The sequence below is a fragment of the Erythranthe guttata genome, chromosome 5 (genome assembly GCF_056151865.1).
Source record: "Erythranthe guttata isolate IM_541 chromosome 5, IM_541, whole genome shotgun sequence".
Classification (NCBI taxonomy): Eukaryota; Viridiplantae; Streptophyta; class Magnoliopsida; order Lamiales; family Phrymaceae; genus Erythranthe; species Erythranthe guttata.
This window is the reverse complement of record NC_142537.1, coordinates 2,751,069-2,766,933: the sequence shown is the minus strand read 5'-3', so window position 1 is coordinate 2,766,933 and position 15,865 is coordinate 2,751,069. Positions and strand designations below refer to the sequence as shown.

At 36.9% G+C, this 15,865-nt stretch overlaps 4 protein-coding genes across 5 annotated transcripts; 1 reads left to right on the top strand and 3 right to left on the bottom strand.

Annotated features, from left to right (window-relative positions):
• Positions 1 to 348: 348 nt before the first annotated feature.
• LOC105966132 (putative clathrin assembly protein At1g14910) lies at positions 349 to 1,823 on the bottom strand. Its single transcript, XM_012990685.2, has one exon. It carries the CDS (start codon positions 1,821 to 1,823, stop codon positions 489 to 491), a length of 1,335 nt encoding a protein of 444 aa, XP_012846139.2. The 3' UTR covers positions 349 to 488.
• Positions 1,824 to 3,469: 1,646 nt separating this feature from the next.
• On the top strand, positions 3,470 to 8,259 carry POD1 (POLLEN DEFECTIVE IN GUIDANCE-like protein). 2 transcript variants are annotated; one of them, XM_088818555.1, is made up of 12 exons: positions 3,512 to 4,275; positions 4,398 to 4,549; positions 4,880 to 4,983; positions 5,992 to 6,080; positions 6,235 to 6,308; positions 6,558 to 6,708; positions 6,801 to 6,968; positions 7,081 to 7,178; positions 7,277 to 7,399; positions 7,521 to 7,589; positions 7,699 to 7,900; positions 8,059 to 8,259. In XM_088818555.1, exons 1-11 carry the CDS (start codon positions 3,708 to 3,710, stop codon positions 7,897 to 7,899), a joined length of 1,797 nt encoding a protein of 598 aa, XP_088674681.1. In that variant the 5' UTR covers positions 3,512 to 3,707; the 3' UTR covers position 7,900; positions 8,059 to 8,259. The 2 variants fall into 2 exon arrangements, with proteins under 2 accessions (XP_012846138.2, XP_088674681.1); XM_012990684.2 differs by having other exon boundaries at positions 3,470 to 4,275; positions 7,699 to 8,259.
• A 2,059-nt stretch (positions 8,260 to 10,318) lies between these two features.
• On the bottom strand, positions 10,319 to 12,168 carry LOC105966044 (PLATZ transcription factor family protein). Its single transcript, XM_088818302.1, has 4 exons — positions 12,142 to 12,168; positions 11,485 to 11,793; positions 10,935 to 11,096; positions 10,319 to 10,830 (listed from the first exon to the last, which is right to left on the bottom strand). The coding sequence occupies exons 1-4, from the start codon at positions 12,166 to 12,168 to the stop codon at positions 10,582 to 10,584; spliced, it is 747 nt and encodes a 248-aa protein (XP_088674428.1). The 3' UTR covers positions 10,319 to 10,581.
• A 1,203-nt stretch (positions 12,169 to 13,371) lies between these two features.
• On the bottom strand, positions 13,372 to 15,696 carry LOC105966033 (PHD finger protein MALE MEIOCYTE DEATH 1). The gene is made up of 3 exons (XM_012990575.2): positions 15,233 to 15,696; positions 14,838 to 15,078; positions 13,372 to 14,751 (listed from the first exon to the last, which is right to left on the bottom strand). The coding sequence occupies exons 1-3, from the start codon at positions 15,537 to 15,539 to the stop codon at positions 13,560 to 13,562; spliced, it is 1,740 nt and encodes a 579-aa protein (XP_012846029.2). The 5' UTR covers positions 15,540 to 15,696; the 3' UTR covers positions 13,372 to 13,559.
• Positions 15,697 to 15,865: the final 169 nt, after the last annotated feature.

The window sequence follows — 15,865 nt, the reverse complement described above, 5'->3', positions numbered from 1 at the left end:
AGATAGAATAAAATAATTGTTGTATTTTCCCTTCTGTGTTTCGTTCATTCCGTGAAGTGAACTGTGATTTTGCGTTTAGGTTTCGTTTGAACTGATGAATTCGAAGTTGAGCATTTCGAATTTAAATTTACTGAACTTATTCGATAGTGTACGGTACAATGACTTTCAACATCTCAAGATCATCAGTTATTGTAAGTGACTCGAAATAACAACTTTTAACTAAGTTTAAAGCTATGAAATTTAAATAGGGCAAATTACGGCCAACCCCTTGAGGTTAGCTCGTATTACGAAAAAAATTCCTTTTGTTCAGATAATTACAACCATCCTCCTCAAATATGTATTGTCTTACGGAAAAACCCTTCCTCCAGTAGATAACTTTGACATCGTAAGGGTGGACGTGTTGTAATTATCCAAACATGAGGGAGTTTTTCATAATTTGACCATACCTCATGGGATTGCCGTAATTTGCCCTTTAAATAAATTAACTGTTAGAGGAGTTCCCGAGTGATGATTGGGGTATTAGGGCAGGATCCACAATAGAAATTTGTTTTCTGCATATCCTGTTGAAAAGGGTTTGCAATCTGAAGAAGATGTGGACTGTATAATTGCATTTCCCACCCAATATTTCTTGAACCCAACCAAGAATCACCACAAATGGAAGCTTCTAGAAGGTCCTCCCAACCAACACTACTAGTATTGTAATTCTCATCATCAGAATCTTCCCACTGTATCAACAATGGCTCCAATGCTTCTATCTTTTTCTCTTTCTTCACCACCACTTGTTCGTCAAACCCTTCACCTATTCCCGCTCGTTTGTCGCCACTAATACTTGCCGGAGAATGTTCCACATTCGTTGCGGACGAACTAGACGACTCGTCAGTCAACTGCCACATGCCGTTGAGAAACGTCTCGAGCGCCCGTATTTGAATACTGGGTATCCGATCGATAAACGGGTACTCGTAGGGTCCACAGTATCCCATACACTTGCACCACTCATGGAATCCAGAGAGGTGGTCGGCTTGAACGGCCGCTTTCTTGTATATTCCAAAGGCCGCCACACAATTCCGGTAAGGTAGCTGTGTCAGGTTTTCAAGAACCACCACAATCTCTCTCCTGAAAGCGGCGTGGCATGCGAATCCGTGGCGGATAACGTGTTTCATGGCCGATTGTACGAGGAAGTTTCTAGAAGCCGAGCCGCCGGGCCAGCATTCTATCACTCTGTCTATTAGGCTTTGCAGTTGAGGCAATGTTTCGATTATTCTTCCCAATTGTTGCATTTTATGTTCCAAGTCTTCTTCTTGTTCTTCTTCTTCTTCGTCAAGATAGAGTGTTTCTTGTATTTGCTCATCTAAAGAAACGCAATCTAGCGCTTCATCGAGTAGCCTAGCGTAAGACCTCACGAAAGATGTGTAGTCGTCAGAAGCAGAGGACGAGTGGTCACGGAAGTTGCAAGGGTAGAAAGAGAGTCGACCGTTCGTCCGGGCCCACATGAGCTCGGCCCGAAATGGGGTGTCGTTGGTTAGGGAGGAGAGGAGGCGGTGGAGGAGGATAAGGCATTTGAGGGCCACTCGCCACGAGTGGGTCCCGGTGAAACGGCGGGTGAAGCTTAGGGCGAAAGCCCGGTGGGAGGAAGACGGGGAGATGGAGAAGATCTTCAACAGCTCGTGGACGTACTTATCTGGAACGGGGATGTCGTCCGGTGGAGTTGCTTTCACGATTATGAGATCGATATCGCAGTACCCTCCGATGGTTGCAATTTTGGCGTAGCTGACACGCGTGTGTTCTCTGATTGAGGTGAAGACTTGTCGAACTCGCTTTTGCATTTTCTTTTTTCTTTTTTTTTTTTTTTTTTTTGTGGTGCAAATTTGGGAGGTGAAGTGGTGGTGGAATGAGTGTTTTCTGCTCTATAGAGGTTAAAAGAAGAATGGTTAAAGGTTTAGAGTTGTAAAGCATAAAGACTATCGACATGAGTTGTTTGTTGTTGCCTAGGTTTAGTTGGTTTTGTTTTTATGTGTGTGTTTTAATGTTTTTTTGGGGGCATGTTTCACATTTTGGATGTTTTTATGTATACAAGGGGAGCTACAAGAACAATTAGTTGCTGGCCGTTTGTTGGATATGATTTGTGTTGGTTTATTTTATATAATAGTATATATGTTTTGAAGTAATTGATATATATCACATAATAAAATATAGTTTCTAGAAAATAAGTTGTTCAAAGAATAAAATCGGATAAAAAACACTCGTAAATAATGTGTATGTGGGGTTTCCTAACATAACCACTCAACTTCCAACTAGTGTATAAACCTACCAGTTACGTGAGTGGCAGATTAACTTCTATCTAACTTCTTGTGACACACAGTGGTTTCTACAATTGTTATTATACTTTATTTTCACGATCGTCAAACTAAAGAGCAGTACGAATACAACGATTTACAACAGAAACTAGAACTTCAAAATAATTTCAATTCAGGTCCTAGAAATCGAAAATCTCAAATTGAGAAATTAGAACAAAAAAAAATTGTGTTGGAAATATTTGATTTCGCATCGACGAAATTAAAATTGGGTAAATAGCACTCACACCTTCCGTAATTTGAACTTTGTGCACATGACCCCTTTATACTTTCAATATAGCACACAATCCCCTTCTATTTTAATATAAACTAAGGTTGTAAAAAGCGCTAATCAGGTTGGAGGCGGTTAGACACCGACTTACGATTAATCGGTGCGACGGTGATTAATCGGTGATAAATTGAAAATAAATCAATTTTTAAAATTTAATATAATATATTTCTAGATATTATTATAAATACTCAAAACATATATAAAAGAAATATTTAAATATAGTAGTATCTCCATCATGTATATATCCTAATAATATAATAAAAGTTTAATAATTATAAGATCATAATACATAAATATCCATATAAAATAAAAATAAAAAGCCATTTTTTTTTAATTTAAATTTATTCTTGAACATTCTTTGCATACATCATTAGGTTGTTTAACAACATAAATAAAATAAAATATAAATTCATATTTTTTTATTAAAATTCCAACTTTTATTTTGGGGAAAAAAACTGATTTTTTACCGATTTTTGTCACCGAATTTTGAGCCGCCTTAAAGGTTTGACCGCCTCGCACCGCCTCAACCCGCCTAAAACCGCCTAAAACCGCATCATAGGCAAAAAACGATTTTTCAAACATTTACACTGAAATCGTAAAGGTTTAAGACCGCCCCCGTCTCGTAGACCGATTAATCGGCCGCCTCCGCCGATATTTAGAATAAGCACATAACCCCCTTGTACTTAAAAAAAAATCTATTTCTAATGAATATAATTATTTACCAAGTGGAAATTCATAGGAGGTTATATGGTTATAATAAAAGTACAAAATGTCATGTGCATAAAATTCAAACTATAGGGAGTCATGTGTTCATATTAAAAGTACAATGTTTCAAATTTTTTACCGTAACCCAATAAAAGCCCAACATATAAATAATGGGGTTCCGAATGATCCAATAATTACTACTGCAGAGAGAAATCTCTTTCTGGGGGAAAATCAAACAAAAACCCAAAAGAGGGATGGCCAATCTCCGGTGCACACGTGGCGTCTAATCATTGGCCGAGGCACCGTGTCACAGCACCCATCTCCACTTGTCCACCGCTGTTACGTAATTCCCACTGGAACTCGCAGACCCACCACCGTCAATGGCGTTGAGATCCGGCGGCCGTAAGCTGTCTTTCGACATCCTGGCGATCTCACAATACGACGACGTTGTGGCCGCCGCCTCCCTATCCCGCTCCAACTCCGATCCCCCCGGCGACGGCGCGTCATCCCCCACTCGCAGGAAGAAGAAGAAGAGGAGGAGCAGAAAGGGGAAAACCCTCCTTGATTCGTCTGCGGTTTCCGAAATTTCTGCGATCGACGGAGATGTGAGGTACAGTTGCACGACGAGCACCGTCACGGAGGCCGCCGTGGTGGCGCCGCCGGATTTAGACGGCGAGAGTAGCTGCGCGGTGACGCTGCCGCTGGTGTTCGGGGAGCTGAGGCAGAGGAATGTGGGGAGTATGGCGAACGGAGGAGGGAGTGCGGAGATGATGGTGAGTGAGGAGAGTGGGTGTTCTAAGAAGGATGATAATGTGAAGGAGGAAATTGCGGAGAAACAGAGCGGCGGCGAGGAAATCGATTCGGATCAGAAGGCGGAGTTGAGCGGGAGGAAATTGGAGAAAGAGGGAACTTTGGATTGGAAGAAATTGATGGCTGAAGATCCCAATTGTAAGTTGATTACACGAACCTTGTTTCGGGTTAAGAATATTTAAATGTAGTGTTGCTTATGCTTCTGCTAGTAATCGAGAATTTAACAATCCGCTTATCGATGCTGTTATGCTTCATGTTAGATACGTTACCGGTGGAGAAGTCACCGATGAAATATTTCATGGATGAAATGTATGCTGGAAATTCTTTAAGGAGCACTACCACCCTAGGGAACGACAAAGAGCGCGAACGAGTTTACGATACTATATTCCGTTTGCCATGGCGTTGTGAATTGGTAAGGTGGCAGACTTGAAGCAACTCATTTCCAAGTGTATTTACTTTTTGGATGGTTTTTCTTTCTTGTGTAATTGGAATATTTCTAAGCGTAGCTATCCTTGTATTAGTCACATCACCTTTGTGTTAGCTATTAGCTATGGAATTTACTAATGAGATGAAATCATGCCTCATTATTCTCTTTTCATTTTCAACTGGAAGTGCCGGATATAATCGTGTTTTACTTTTTAGAATTGAAGATATTTTTTACATATTTGATGTCAATTGTTATGTTGGTTTAGGAGTTGAGTTCCTTCTTTGGGTTGTCTGATTGAAAAGATTTCTTTTGCAGCTTATCAATTTTGGGTTCTTTGTGTGCTTCGATTCATTCCTGTCACTCTTAACCATCATGCCGACAAGGATCATCATGACCTTCTGGAGGCTTCTTAGAACCAGGTCAGTTTCTTGTCTCTCTAATCAATTGTGTCCACAGTGAAATATCCGATGCTATTTTCTTTATTATTTTGTTGGGTTCTTTTGCAACATGTGTTTGGTGCATCAGTTTCTTTACTATTTTCTCGTACAACATAGTGTAATAAGTGTTAGAGACTTGGAGTGCAGGAATATGCTCATCACACTTATTTTAGGATTTCTTTTTTGATATTTTGCGAGGCTAGTTGTAACTTAGGTGTCCTGCATATGAAAGAGTGGGATTACCATATTGTTATCTTTGATCTGCTGAATAAGGTCCCTTGATTCTAGATCGTATCTTTGTCTTACAGCTTGGAGCAAGAAAGCAAAGAAGCCTAATATTTTAGCTCATGTTTTTTCCCTTAGGACTGAGTAGGAAATATGAACAAGTGTTATTGATGTCTTTATTCAGATTGGACCGCTGCCCCAGTAAAGATAGTTTGATAATAAGCAACTGGCTTAAAATGTTTAAGCCCATTTCCTTGTAAGCCATTTGTTTGGTTTGTCCGTGAACCATTAGAACTCGGTATAGCAGTTTTCATTATGTTAATTGCTATCAGAATTGACTGGTGACGAAATGCAATAACTAGTTTCTCAAATCTCAATGCAATCACCAATTTTCCTCGGGAAATTTGCAATTTTACTCATCTAAGATGTATTATATGAGAACTCTGCATACTTCGAAATCACATTTTCCCCTTTTGATTCCATCAACTGGACAAAATAGGATATTATTAGATAACCTTACAACTTTCATAAACATCATGAACTTGGATAGTGGCTAAATCTGCTTGGTGCGTCTAATCCGTTATGTTCCCCCGTTCTTTTTTATTGTCTTCAAAACTCTTTATTATAATTTTATAAATTCATTTTTCTATCTTCGCATGAATAGTCTACTAATTATGAATGGTGATCCTGTTTTCTTCAAAATATACCATGTAATATCTTCAGGGGCCCTAAATGTTACAGATAATTTAACCATGGTTGTGGCAGGCAGTTAAAGAGACCTTCATCAGCGGAGCTATCTGATTATGGCTGCTTTGTCGTCCTGGTTGCTGGAGTCACTCTACTACAGCAAGCAGGTTTAGTAAATTTAGTCCACAATCTTTCAGCAAATCTTTCATCACTTATTGGTTGAAGTGGTGGTTGACCTCCCCAACTCCCCAATAAATTTCCTAGTGCACGTAGCAAAATTGTGTCATGACAATTTGTTCTGAATATTTTTTTCTGGCTCAGATATCAGCTTAATTTATCACATGATCCGCGGCCAAGGGATTATTAAGCTCTATGTGGTGTACAATGTTTTGGAGGTAAGTTATGGTCCATCTTAAATACTTACACCCTTTTTTTTCCGACTTATTCCAATAGATACTTGAAATTGTGAGATGTATTGATCCGAGTCTAAGTTCACTTGGATGTCACATTGTCAAAATCCTTGTTTCTTTTACTGTTTTTAGTATAATGCATTCCATCATAGTTTCTTCTATTTACTTTTACTTTCGTGTTTTGCATGAGAGGCATACAGATTAAAGTAATAGATTTTTCTCTTTCGATTGCAGATATTTGATAAATTATGCCAAAGTTTTGGTGGTGATGTAATGCAATCTCTATTCAATTCAGCAGATGGACTTGCAAACTGCTCACAAGAAAATGTGCAATTTTGGCTGTGGAGATTTTTTTCAGATGAAGTCTTAGCAGTTGTTTCTTCTAATATCCTTTTCATCATAATGCATTTCTACCTATTAATATTTGAATTATCATTCATAAGTCTGGCATTAGTGTAGCTCCTTAACTGCTCCTACTTATTCATTCATTCGTCTTATTAGCTCAGGCAATTACTTTGTCAACATGTATAGTTGCTCATAACAATGCGCTATTCGCTATGCTCGTGTCTAACAATTTTGCTGAGATTAAAAGCAACGTGTTCAAACGTTATAGCAAGGAAAACGTTCAGAGTTTAGTATACTTCGGTGAGTAAATTTCTTCTATTTTTTTTTAAAACCATATATTTTGTCAATGAGTATACAAGGTTCCCTCAGATATCTAACACATGGTTCTTTTTTATTAACTGCTCATTACCAGATTCGGTTGAGCGGTTCCATATTATGGCATTTGTCTTATTTGTTTTAGCGCAAAATATACTCGAAGCTGAAGGTCCTTGGTTCGAAAGCTTTCTTTGTGTAAGTGACGAGTATCAATATTGTACAAGATTCATATCTATCTAGTAATGACTTGCGTTCTTATAATTCTTTAACCCTTTTCGGTATGAATCTTGCAGAATGCGCTGGTTGTTTACGTATGTGAAGTGATGATAGATATAATAAAACACTCATTCATTGCTAAATTCAATGATATAAAGCCTATTGCATTCTCCGAATTTCTAGAAGATCTTTGCAAGCAGGTAATTTATGAAATCAAAACATCTAACCCAAATTTCATCTATACCTGTTTTTTTTTCTTCTTTATTTACAAGCTTGGATAATGTAATAACATTTTTTTCTGATTTATGTTCTCTTTTCCAGACGTTAAATATTCAAACAGAGAATGGAAAGAAGAATCTCATTTTTGTACCTTTGGCACCAGCTTGTGTGGTAAGGCATTGCTCGTTATACGATCCCCTTTATTAATTATGATGTCATAAGTTTATCAACTACGCCATTTTACTTGTTCGTTGTGCTAAAATATTCTGATTTATTTTAGGTAATTCGTGTTCTACGGCCCGTTTATGCAGCCCATCTTCCTTACAATCCTCTTCCATGGAGACTTTTTTGGATGCTCGTGTTATTTGCCATGACATTTGTGATGCTTGCTAGTCTTAAGATGATGATCGGCATGGGCCTACGTAAACACGCCAGGTGGTATGTCCGAAGATGCCAGAGAAGAAAACTTCACTTCGATTAAGGTTATCATATTACATTATATTATATTATACACATTACTGCAATCACTCGACCGACCTTGGTTTTGATGCATACTTGTATATCTCTATGGATGGTGGGCCCCGGCAATTCTCATGAGTTATCGATTTTTCTTTTCTCCCGGTGCCGAATCATCTTGCAGTACATGGATAGATATAATCCTATCAATTTTGTGTTAGATGGTAGGATTGGGGAGGATTGTGAATGATTGACAACGGGAGAAGGATCGACTAATTAAATTAAGGTTGTATAGTATTTCTTTTCCTCATAGTAAGAACTGAGAGACGAAGATATTTACGAAGTCAACAAATACATTATACAAATTTGCAGTTCTCTTCTGTTTTGTTCATTGTTATTTTTAAAGCACATTATTTTACTTGTTTTTTGAGTTTCTATTAAAAAAGTTGGTGAGTCGTGTAATTATTGACCAAATGATTTTTTTTGAGAAAATTGAAAATCTCCGATAAACTCATTATCGGCCGGCAAATATCTATGAGATTGTTAACGATCGATTACCAGCCATGAAAAATAATTTAAAAGTTGATCTAATAGAGTAATTTATATTATTTGTAAAATTGTGTTAAAACGCATTTGTAAACTGCGTTTTCTGTTACGTATGTACTTCGACGCGATTTCTCTATCTCGTTCAATCTAGATCTAATGAATCAGTTGACCGATAAAACTGACCTATAATAGTCCTAGTAATAGATATAAATAAACCTACACTTTTCTATTCCACAAGTGTGTGACACACTATATATTGTCCACCAAATATAGCAAATATCCATGATTCCCTATTTTTGCCATAACTACACTTAAATCAAAAAAAAATGTAAAATAATCAAAAACAAATCTAGGGGAAAAGACTAGCTGATTTGTTTCGACTCGGGTGGAAATTGAAACAAATAATTAATTTATATCAAGGGTAAATTACGTCCAACCTCCTAAGTTAAGGTTAAATTATGAAAAAAATCTTTCATGTTTGGGTAATTACAACCATCCTTCAATTATGAATCTTCTTACACATCCACCCTCGAGTGTCAAATTTAGTGAAATCTTCTAGATTATGTGGAACATTCTCCAATTTGTACCCGTTTTATCCCATTCGAGCTCCACATTTTGAAACGAGATGATCATAAGATGTGTCTCTTGGCTTGTAAATATCAGATTGTGGTGCATCAGAAACTGTATTTTTTGCACATAACGAGTACAAACTAGATAACATTCCACGGAATCAGGAATCTAGAAGATTATGTTGAATTGGACACAATAAGAATGGACGTGTAAGAAGATTCATAATTGAGGAGTGTGATCGTAATTATCCAAACATGAGGGAGGTTTCGTAATTTAACCTTACCTTAGGGGGTAACAGTAATTTACCCCTTATATCAATTCAGATTTGAAAAAATCGATTCGAAACAATATTTTTCATTTTAGATCCCAAAAATCCGACTCTAATTTTATTACACCGGAATTGGAAAATATACGATATTTCGATTTTAATTTCCAAACATTTTGAAAAATCTTGATAGACACATATTTTGAGATCGTGGCGGGGGCAATAACAAATTGTCGTTATTCATCCATATGATGTAAGTAAACCATTTTCTTTGATTTATTCTAGAATTCTATTCTATATTCTCTTTCTCTCTCCTCTTTCCCTTTCTCTCTCTAAAAAATCTCGTGTAGCACACCTCTTTATGTCTGCCATAAATCCATGTGAAACCATTAATCAGACACTTTATATAACCCCATTAAACATGGGGATTACAAATTAAAATAATGGGGCCCAACATAACCCATTATTGATAATACACCTGAAAATGGACAAAATCAGACGCCATCACCGACCCGACAAAGATCTTCTTTATATTTGACATTCTCACCAAATTCACTATTTCAAGCTTCAAACAAAGAGAGGGGAGAGAAATATACACACACTAAAAAAACATATAACTATCCAATTTAGTCAAAAATGTCTCTTTCTTTTCTTATATTCTTCCTCCTAATCGCCTCAAACAAGGGTTATATAGATGTTACGTCAATTCAGATACAATTAGTGATTCAGCAGCATTGATCTACACATAATAAACAAACATCTATGTGTACGTTTGTTTCATGGCTGGTTATTTGTACAAATTTACGGTGCAAAATCACTCGATATTTTTCATCAGGTGTACTACCTTATAGATGAAACAAGTCAGCTTAAAATTGATTTTCTTTATATCAAAATTACAATGACCTAGTTAAATTCTCATTATTGTAGCAATTGAAAACATTTATATATGAATTTAAGGATCAGCCATTAATTTAATGGTTTAATATCTATTTATAACATGAAACTAGACAAAACATAATAATAAATTTATCAAGAATTTAAATGTTTTTCAACCTCAACAAACCCAAATAGGGAATTCAGAACAATGTCACACCAATCCCATCCCCATCTAGTCACAGTCTTTATGCTGTACAACTCAAGTAGAACACAACGATGTGGACTAATAATTAAAAAATAAAAACACTAGCATAATATTTAACTAAAATACACGTGGCACTTTATTTTGTATTAAAATAAAATAAAATAAAATAAAATAAAACTTCTTTTCATATCACAAAAAGTATTGAGAATAAATAAATGAAATTTGTGTACTTGAGCCTTTTGTTTTTAACACAAAGGAGCCCTCCTTGGTGCTAAACTCTTTCTCTTGTGCAACATCCTTTTCGGCCTTAAAGCCGAACCGAACCACGCCTGGATTACTTCCGACGACTCGGTTAAAGATTGAGACGAAGCGTACCCGTTTTCAAACGAATTTTCTTCTTGATCCAACTTTCGAAAATGGCCAATATCCGACATTGGAGTGGATATAATCTCGTTCCTTCCGTTTATCGTTATATCTTTGTCTGTCCATGAAACCTGCAAAAAAATTATATATATATATATATATATAGTCGAATGTAATAGAAATGAGCAATGCTTTTAGAAATCGAACATTAAGATGGACTGATTTGATTAATTACTTTGCAGGCAATTGAACAGAAGCGATTAGGCAAGTCTTGTATGTGCCTTCCACAAGATTCGCAGCAAGTTCCGAAACTACCCTTTGCCTTCGAGTTTTTCGCGTCTTTTAGTTGAGGCCTTGGATTCAAATGGACAGCCTTTTCCCCGTTTATTTTATACGCCTGCAAATAAATACGCCTAATTCTAGTGAATCCGTGCAAAAACCGACGTTATTTGTTCAAGTTATCGATATTAGCTAAGAAAACGCAGCTCCTTGTAGCCAGTGGCTGAGCCAGCATAAAGCCGGGGGCCATAGCCTCCAACATTTCTCAAATCACTATTATTTTATGTATAAATAAAAAAAAAATCGTGTATAATAGCATTAAACGATAAATTAAAAGTTGTTGAAACTTGTTATTTAGATAATCATGAATTACCATATCAAATGACAGCAATAAACCGGCGATTTAAAATCTAAAATAGAATCCAATGCGTTTATCCAAATCAAATAATAATTAAATTAATTAATTAATTCAAAAAAATAATTAAAAAAAATTAAAAAAAACTGACTTGAATAAGAGAGCAGTCGAGGTGGTGCTGAATATCGTGAAGCCGAACGACGTCGCGGTAAACGTATTTGCAGATTTGGAGGAGGCGGTGGAAATGGAGGCAGCCACGTGGCTGCGGCGCCGGAGAGATGACGCAATGCTTACATAAGCAGATATTGCAATCTATACAGTACAGATTCTTCTCGTTCCTCCTCAATTCTCCATGATCCACGCACGAACCGAAGAATTTGCTTCGGAGTAAGCCGCTCACCCACTCCGCCGCCGCCGCCGCCGCCGGCTTTCTCTTCCTCGACCGGACTGAAATTCCGGCCTGTTCAACACAAAAAACCTAAATTAATTGATTTAATTCTGAACTAATTTAATTTCGATCGATTGGATCAAATTGAAGCTTGAATTATTTACTTGAATTTATTAAACTCACCATCTTCTGGAATTCGATTTGAACTGAATTTCTCTCTGGTTTAAATTGTTTTTTTTTTTCTGAAGATGAAAAAAAAAATTACACAGGAAGAAGAAGAAGGAAGAAATGAGAGAGTTCAAAGAGATGAAGGAGATATTTAAAGTGGGGAAAAAAAATCAGATTAAAAAAATAAAAAAGGAAAATGCAAAAAAGGGGAAATAATTTAAATTAAGTAAAAAAAGATCTTTGAAAATATACTACTGAAAAATGCTGAATCAGAGACATGTTCACAATTTTTTTATTTATATATACATAATATATATATATATATATATATATATTATGTCACCGTTGGTCGACCGGGGTGGCATGCTCGTCCCGCTAATCTCGGCCGTTGCCTACGGCGGCGATATGGAGGCGCCGCCTGCTCTTTACAGGCTTCTTTATAGTTTATAGTATAGAGATAATTACTACAAAGGAAAGTTTTATTTTTGTTTAAATAAGCTGATCGCATTCATTTATTATAAATTTAAATATTTTCAGTAATGTGGATTTATTATTTCACACAAATCACACCTACTACCATTAACATATATCAGTGTAAATATTTAGCTGAAAATTAAACCGCGTTCTAAAAGTTGACTTAAAGTCTTAATCTTAATTCTTAACCATAAGCATGAGTGAAAACGATCGTAGTACACAAAATAAGGAGACGCATCAATTTAATTTATTCAAATAAAAAATAAAAATAATAATAATTAAAAAAAATTATATCAAGCGATATATATGGTAGGGTTAGTAGAGCAGTTGTGAACAGGCCTAGCAATGATAATATAATCCAGCAAATCAAATCTTTCATGGATTAATTTTTCCACAATCAAAGCACAACTACCATGACTACTTTTATTTTCCCTCTTCTTTTTATTTTATCACTATTTGTTTTCAATATTGCATAGGGGTATTTCTTCGGCCGGTAAACAGAGCGAACTGTACCGAACCGAAAATTCGATACATGCTAAATACCGAACCGAAAATTCAGTTCGACATTTGATACTTTTTTTTTTTAATTCCGGTATTCGGTACAATTCGATACGATTTTAACAAATGAACACTCCTATAATATTACGTTAAATTTCATTTGAGATGTCCTATCGGCTATCAAAATTCACACATATTTATAAATTAATATGTATTTTACACGCATATATATATATATATATATATATATATATATATATATATATATATATATATATATATATATATATGTGTGTGTGTGTGTATAAATGTAAAATCTACCCAAATTAAGTATAAACTAAACTATCTTTTACATAAAAGTATATATATATATATATATATATATATATATATATATATATATATATATATATATATATATATATATATATATATATATATACACACAAAAAATAGTAAAACACACAATTTCTCACTCAACATAATTAAATCACCAACACCATGACACAAACATAAAGGTATTAATTATAATGTATATATTAATGACGTCATTAATTACGCACCTATAAACTATATTAATTACCATACATACCATTACCAATTTCTGCCACCATGCTTTCCCTTACACAAAAATGTCCTATTTCTCTCTACACTTCTCCCATTCTTACAAATCCGTGGCAAATCAATAAACTTCAATATCATCCCCTACTCTTCCTCCCTTCATCTTCATACCTAATCACTGTCGAAAAATCGAACCCACGCCCTCTCACCCAAACCTCCGAACCGGGCCCCACAGTACCATACACCACCTTCTCGTCCTCGATTCTCCTCAACCCTCCGATTTGAGTCACCTCAAATTCATCCATCACACAATAAGTATCTCTCAGAGCCCACTGTGCCGCCACTCTCAGCTCACCGATCGTGATCCACGGGTCCACCACCACCACCTCACCTGGCGGCAGCCGCCTAGTCAGCTCCGTCTCCATCTCATCGAAGCTCGGCAGAACCTTACACGTTAACTCCATTTTGTTGTTCTTGGTAATCTCCGTCTTGATAGTCCATTCCTTCACAAAGTGGTAGTTGTTTGTCAAGAAAAAATGACTCTCGATGTACTCCGATAAAACATTCTCGTACAGAAAACGTATGTCTCGAGACAAGCTCAAGCCCAGCCTCAGCCTTACACTAGTTGCTCCGTTCGGAGCTTCTTGATCTCGAATATTGAACTCGGCCAATTTTGAATAAGGGTTTATAGCACGGCGAATAATTAGATTATCGATTGTGAAACACTTGATCGATTTTAGAACATAGTCGATCAAACCAGTGTCTCCTATAGATTTTCTAGCCCCGTCTCTCAGTTCTTGCCTAGAAATGGCATTTCCACTTTCACCGCTTTTTGCTCTGTGCTCCTTAAGCAAACCGACAATGACATAAAGCACATTCTCCAACCTTCTAGAAGGCCACCTGCAATCTTTAGTCATCGAATCAACAAATTTCTCGAATCCCATTGGGCTACTTTCCCCTGTTTCTGATCCGCCATACTTGCACGCATTCGAAACATCCTTTCGAACTCTCGATTCAAAAACTAGCATCAGCCTTAACAAGTCAGTGATAGTGAAGAGTGGTTTCCCACTGAATTTTCTGTACACATCTATCATTTCTTTGATCCTCTTCATGTTTCTGCTCCTGTTTTTCAAATCAGTAACGATGCTATCGAGGTTTAACGAGCCTAGGGATTGGATCGTTTCGCCGTATTTCTGCTCTGTAATTCCGGGGCTTCCGCCACTGAATTTGTAGCCCCATTTTTCGAACCATGATTTCCCATACGCCGCACCGTGGATCAAACTCAGCTCGATTGCTTCCTTTCTTGAAACGTGACGAGCCGAAATATACCTGCAAACGTTCAACGAGGGTTTATCGTAAAATTCCCCATAATTTGAAATTTTTGCATAGAAATTTCTGGAGGAAAATTTGAGAACCTGGATTTGAGAACAGTGCAGAGACGGTCCCAGAACTCCATGGTATCATCTGCAGAGAAGAAATTGGAGTTGTTTTTCAAACCGTTGACGCGGATGAGATGACCGTAGCCATTGCAGTGAATCAAACCGTAGAGATAATGGCAATGCGTTTCGTCAATTTCATCCAATGGCAGATTCCAATTCTCCTTCTCGGGGATTATGAAATGGTACTTTCTCTGACAAACAAAATGGTGACCCCATCCTGTGTAAATCAACCAAAATTCAGCACAACTACAAGTTCAGAAACCAGAAAATAGAAAAATTGGGGAAAAAGCAACCGTAAAAAAATTGCAGAAAACAAAATTTCAAATCCACCGAGAAAATTAGTGAAAAATAATTCCGAAAATTGAAAAGACCTGCTGCTTCGCAGTGATTGCAGAAAGGATCGGGAGAGCTTTCAGCGGTTTCCTCCACAGTGTAGAGTGGGAAAACTCCTTCGTCTTGAGAGAAAAGCAACGTCGACCAAACGGTCATTTCTCCGACGGTGTACTCCTCGATTTCGGCGAAATTCTGGAGGAAAACGCGAACGTTGTCTCTGAACGCTCCGGCGAGAGTTTTCTTCATGGAATTGGGGACTGCGAAATTGTCGAATTCGAACAGTTTCTTCGAATTAACCCTATTTCTGATCTTCCTACTCGTACGATGAAACAAAATCGAATCCATCGGAGAAAAAATTGCAACAAAAAAAAAACCCTGCGAAATCGCCTTGTGTGTGTGCGTGTGTGTGTGTGTGTGTGTTTTTTTTCTCGGTGCTGTTTGTTTCACAGTTTCAGAGTTTTTGATTTGTGAAGAAGAAAAATGGCAGTGGCGCTTGAAATATTTTGGGTGTTGAATTTACGGATGTGCCCTTGTAAGAGCGGGAAAGATGGTGAAGGTTGTGCTTTTCGTTTGTGGGGCTTTCGGTCAATTTGATTGGAGCGGTAACTAATTGTCGGGCTGTGTGTGATCACGTTGAGTGAACCAACCTAGGTTTCTCTGCAGTTCGTATT